At 42.0% G+C, this 6,255-nt stretch overlaps 1 protein-coding gene across 1 annotated transcript; it reads right to left on the reverse strand.

The window, feature by feature from the left end:
- Positions 1–4,460: 4,460 nt before the first annotated feature.
- LOC138349342 (uncharacterized) lies at positions 4,461–5,612 on the reverse strand. The gene is made up of 4 exons (XM_069299666.1): positions 5,443–5,612; positions 5,044–5,367; positions 4,836–4,920; positions 4,461–4,736 (listed from the first exon to the last, which is right to left on the reverse strand). Exons 1-4 carry the CDS (start codon positions 5,610–5,612, stop codon positions 4,461–4,463), a joined length of 855 nt encoding a protein of 284 aa, XP_069155767.1.
- Positions 5,613–6,255: the final 643 nt, after the last annotated feature.

Consider the following 6,255-nt stretch of genomic DNA (forward strand, 5'->3'; position numbering starts at 1 on the left):
CACAGACTTAAGGGTTTCTTGGGAAAGGACCAAGAGTAAGAAAACCCAAACCTGATTTCATGTCGTTTAACACTTCAACTTGCTTCCAAATACACCCCAAACCAAACGTCCACCAAAAAATCTCACACCTTACCCGACGAGAATATAATGTTTTGCTTTACGTTTTCATATTGCTTTGTCATTTGTAATTTGCGTGTAAGTTCTTCAAGTATGAAGAACTTTTGTTTTTGTTATTATTTTGATTTTGGTTTCTGTTTTGTTAAGCAGAGAGAACGTGAAAGAGTGTTGAAGAGAGGGAGATAAACGTGGATAGATGTGAGAGAGAGTGTTTCCTTAGGCTAGGACTTTAGGCAAGACTTAGTCAAATAAGGTTAAATAATTAATAAATAATAATCAATAGTAAAAATCTGATTTTCCTTTTTCGTAATTCAGCCATTAATTATTAATTATTTAAAATAATTCACCAAATTAAATAAACAAATTAAATTATTCCTCCCACCTAGGTTCGAACCTAGGTGGAGCAAGATTTTACTCAAAGGCTAATATCGGTCCTTTCTTCCCAAAATGTCCCTCCACCATGTTAATTAAATATTTAGGGTAATTATGATTCTACCCTTAGCCTGAAAAGTACCATTTTACCCCTAGACCCTCCAAACTTAAGATTTCCCCTTTTGAAGTCTGGTAAAGACTCATCCGGGCAAATCTTCATATTCGAGTGCCCTACATGGCTGGAATCAACCTTTCCTAGATCAACTAACTCACCAAGTTAGTTGGCTTGGCTGTTGCAGAGGTTCATAAGCATGTTTCTATGCGCATCAATCTGTGTGAACCCGGTCTAATCGTCGGCATTCTAGACACATTAAGAATTACTTAGCATATCCATTTTTAGGGTTGTTACATTATTCCCCCCCCCCTAGAAACATTCGTCCCCGAATGACACTTCTTATAATCTAGCACAATGTTAGTCATATCATAACATAATCACTATGCACGGTCAAGCAATAACAACAAAGAATGGAGAGATAAGGAAACTTTGACTTAAGAGTAGGAAGTCTAACCTCATGGACCAAAAACATGAGCATAGAGGGATCTCATATCGGCCTCAGCCTCCCACATAGCACCCTTAAGATGGTTCCTCCACAATACCTTCACTGTGGCAACCTCCTTATTTCTTAGTCGCTTGACCTGTATGTCTAAAATCTCAACAAGTATCTCCTCATAGGACAAGTCTTCATCAACCCCCAAACCTTCAAAAAGTAGAATCGATGCTGGATCACCTTGGCACATCTATAACATAAATACATGAAAGACTGGATGAATAGAAGCTAGCTCCGCAGGCAATGCCAACTCATAAGCTACCTCACCCACATGTTGTAGGATCTCATATGGCACAACATATCTCGGACTCAACTTCCCCTTCCTTCCAAACCTCATCACCCCCTTGATAAGTGATATTTTCAAATAGACTTGGTCACCAATATCAAACTCTAAGGTCCGCTTTCTGTTGTCTGCATATGACTTCTGCTGACTGTAAGAAGTAGCCAACCTGTTCCTAATCACCCTGACCTTCTCTAAGGCCTCCTGAAAAATCTATGGACCCAAAATGGATGACTCTTCAAACTCAAACCACCCAACTGGAGACCTACACCTTCTACCATATAGTGCCTCAAACGGTGTCATCCCAATGCTGGAATGATAATTTTTATTATACAAGAACTCTATCAAAGGCAGATGGTCCCCCTAACTACCTCTGAAGTCAATCACACACGCTCTCAACATGTCTTCCAATGTCGGAATGGTGCGCTCTGCCTGCCCATCAGTCCGAGGATGAAAGGCAGTACTAATCTTTACCTACGTGCCTAAGCTCTTCTGGGAGGATCTCCAGAAATGTGAAGTGAACTGAGCTCCTCTATCTTAAATGATAGACAAAGGAATCCCATGACATCTTACAATCTCATCAATGTAGAGTCTCGCATAATCCTCAACTTTGTAAGTAGACTTCACAGGGATAAAGTGGGCAGACTTAGTCATCCTCTCCATAATAACCCATATGGAGTCATGCTGTCTTCTAGTCTTCGGAAGACCAACCACAAAGTCCATATTAATTGACTCCCACTCCCACGTCGGAACCTCAATAATCAGAGTAAGACCGCCAGGCTTAAGATGTTCTGCCTTAACCTGCTGACAAAAAGGACATTCGGCCACATATTCAGCAATGTCCTTCTTTATGCCATCCCACCAATAGATCTGCTTAATATCATGATACATCTTGGTGGAACCTGGACGTATGGAATATCTGGAACCATGGGCCTCTGCAACAATCTTCGTCCGCAAATTATCCACCTCTGGTACACATTACCTGTCCTTGTACCTAAGTATGATGTCACCTCCCAAAGCAAAAGACTCATTCATATTAACCAACACTGAGTCCTTCAGCTCCATCAACACAGGATCAAGATGTTGACCCTTCTTGACTTCAACTACCAGGGATGACTCATACCTAGGACGAACTGAAAACCCCCCACTAGGAGAGTCAACTAACCGCTCACCCAGTCTGGCTAGTCTGTGTACATCTTTCGCCAACTCCTTCTTCTCATCCTCAATGTGGGTTGTAATTCCCATGCTCATCCTACTCAAAGCATCAGCTATAACATTAGCCTTAATTCGATGGTAGTGGAAATTCATGTCATAGTCCTTCGAAACTCCAAACATCTCCACTGATGTAGATTCAACTCCTGCTGCGTGAACACGTACTAGAGACTCTTGTGGTCTGTGAACACATCCACATGCATTCCATATAAGTAGTGCCTCCATAGTTTCAGTGCAAATACCACAGCTTCCAACTCCAGGTCATGAGTGGGATAATTCTTTTCGTGAACCTTGAGCTGTCTGGACGCATAAGATATCATCTTACCACCCTACATAAGAACACAACCCAAACATACCCTAGATGCATCACATTAAACACTGTAATTCTCACCACATTTAGGCAAAGTAAGCATTGGGGCTGAAGTGAGTCTGTCCTTGAGCTCCTGGAAACTCTTCTCACAAGCCTCCACCCATTCAAACTTGACTTTTTCTTCGTCAAAGCTGTGAATGGAGCAGTAATGGAAGAAAAACCCTCCAAGAACCTGCGACAACAACCAGCCAATCCCAAAAAGCTACGGATATCAGTGGGAGTAAGAGAATTTGGTCAGCTCTTACAACCTCAGTCTTCCTCGGATCTACCTCCATACCTTTGTCTGACACAACATGACCCAGGAAGGTCACTGATCTAAGACAGAATTCACACTTGCTGAATTTGGCATACAGCTGATGTTGTCTAAGTACATGCAAGGTTAATCTCAAATAATGCTCATGCTCTTCCTTGGTCTTAGAGTAGATGAGAATGAGTCAAGGTACTCACGAAAGACCCTGTTCATGAGATCGATAAATGCAGCAGGTTCATTAGTGAGACCAAACGACATAACTAGAAACTCATAATGACCATAATGGGTACGAAAGGCTGTCTTTGGGATATCTCTGTCCCTAACTCTAAGTTGATGGTACCCTGAACGAAAATCAATCTTCGAGAAGAAACTAGACCCTTGGAGTTGGTCGAACAAGTCATCTATTCTAGGAAGTGGATACTCATTCTTGATAGTGACTTTGTTGAGCTGCCAATAATCGATACACATTCTAAGGTTTCTGTCTTTCTTTTTCACAAACAACACTGGAGCACCCAATGGGATATGCTCGGCTGAATGAAACCCTTATCAGTGAGATCTTTTTACTGCAGTTTTAAATCTTTGAGTTTAGCTAGAGCCATTCTGTAAGGAGGAATTGAAATTGGTTTAGTATCGGGTTCTAAGTCGATACTAAAGTCAATCTCTCGAGGGGGAGGAACTCCAGGCAAATCATCAGGAAATACATCTTGGAACTCATTCACTGCAGGCACTGAGTCTATAGAAGGAATGTCATGATCTAAATCATTGACACTCACAAGATGACATAATAACCCCTTGGACATCATTTATTGGCCTTAAGGTTCGAAATCAAGGAATTAGGACAACTCGAATTGTACCCCTCCCAGACCAGCTCTACTTCATTAGGGAAACGAAATGTCACAACCCTAATACGACAATCCATAAAAGCATAACAACTATGAAGCCAATCCATGCCAAGGATAACATCAAAATTATGGATCGGTAACTCAACCAAGTCTGCACACATAGTCCTACCACATACAACTATTGGGCAATCCTTGTATACTCTATCAGTTCTTACATTTTCTCCTATAGGTGTACTAACCACTATAGGATCATGTAAAACTTCAAGCAATATCTCAAAAGTGAGAGCAAGCAAAGGAGTTACAAAGAAAAGAGTAGACCCTAGATCAAGTAAGGGATAAACAGAAGTTAAGAATACTTGCAGCATACCTGTGACCACGTTAGCTAACTTCTCCTACTCCTCCCTGCCTTTCAGAGAGTAGATCTGTTCCTCTTAGGAGGCTCGGCTGCTGCTGCACCCTGTGGATTAGCCCTAGGCTGAGCATTACCTCCAGCCTGACCTCTGTTCTGTGGGCAGTCCTTGACCATGTGCCTGTTCTTACCGCATCCAAAGCAGACATTAAGTCCCTGTCTGCACTCTACACTGCGAGCACGGCCACACTTGGCATAGTCCTTTCTAGGACGATGTACATCACCTTCATTGCCCTTCTTGGGCTCGGGTGTGCCTTCTCTAGGTGCTACACTCCTCTGAAAGTTAGAATTTCCTAAACTCTAATGGCCTTTTTTGAATCTTGGCTGCTTAAGGACGCCGAAGTTGTTCCTATTGCCACCATCACTAGGAATTACCTGATCAAAAGGTTCAGGCCTCCTAACATCACGAACACCCCTCTTGTTCTGGTTGTCCTCTACCTGCTGGACATACTCCATCAACCTGGAGAGGTCCATGCTATCATAGAGCATCATAGCTCGACACTCCTCCTCCAGGTATTATGTGATTCCTGTAAGGAACCTACTCATCTCATCCTTACTATTCAATACAAGGGAAGTGGCATACCTAGATAATTTCGCAAACTTTAGGGAATACTCACAGACTGTTATTGATGCCTGCTTAAGGTTGATAAACACCTCAACCTTGGCCTCCCTCATCTCCTTGGGGAAGAATCTCTCTAAGAAGGTTGTCTTAAATAGCTCCCAATTGGCCGGAACTTCACCCAACGCTTGGCTATCCTGCCACATCTTGCACCAAGTCTGTGCAACATCCTTGAGCTGATAGGAAGCCAACTCAGCCTTCTCCAAATCTCTGGGCCCCATGGCCACCAAAATCTTATGCACCTCGCCCACAAACTCCTGGGGATCCTCTGAAGTCTTGGATTGGACCCTGTGAAAATGACAGGATTCATCCTCGTGAAATCTCGTAGCCTGTCAGCCATTCTATGTCATAGCCTGGGCCTACTTGGTGATGGCCTGAGCCATCTGGGTCAGAGAGGTCCGCACCTCCACATCAGTCAACCCAGTTGGGTTAACTGGCATGGATACTCCTTCAGCTGGAGCCTGTGGTGTAACTTGGTTACCCCCAGCAACTGCTCCTCCTCTACTCTGACCACCGTTCCTTCTAGTGTTCATTTTTGTAAACAATAAGAATTGATGTTATACACGCTTCTAACACCAAGAAATCAGACATTCGAAAAGGCAAGATAAAATTAGATGAAGGGAATTTCTCCTACATATCATGTAGTCTTTAATTCATGATTGTGGTGCACTTCATTATCATGACCTAAAAACTACTCAATGTGGTTGATGTGAACTTATTATCCTCAGAATTTAACCTAGGGCTCTAATACCAACTTTGTCATGACTGGAGTCTATATCCAAGACAATACCGACGTTGTTGACCTCTCGGAGGTCGTAGACAAGCCTATATACGTCATCGTTTCTTCATCTATGTTAATTTTAGTGGAAAATTTGAACTTTTTGTTACTTGACATTCATATAAGACATTCTACTTAAACTCATAAACGTTCACAATCAACCATCTAATATAAAGATCATCAAATGAAAGAAATAGTTCAATACTACATTAAGTGTATACTTGTCAAAATGGCACCAATACAATGTCTGAAATAAAATGAGAAAGAAACGTTGGTGGAACATACTCCACTAACTTAAACATACATCTAAGCTAGAATATAATGGTCAAACGTCCTCGAAATCATTGAAGATGGCTTCTAGCATGAGGACATTATAGCTTATGAAATCCAGTGTTTAA

The sequence above is a fragment of the Solanum lycopersicum genome, chromosome 6 (genome assembly GCF_036512215.1).
Source record: "Solanum lycopersicum chromosome 6, SLM_r2.1".
Taxonomy (NCBI): domain Eukaryota; kingdom Viridiplantae; phylum Streptophyta; class Magnoliopsida; order Solanales; family Solanaceae; genus Solanum; species Solanum lycopersicum.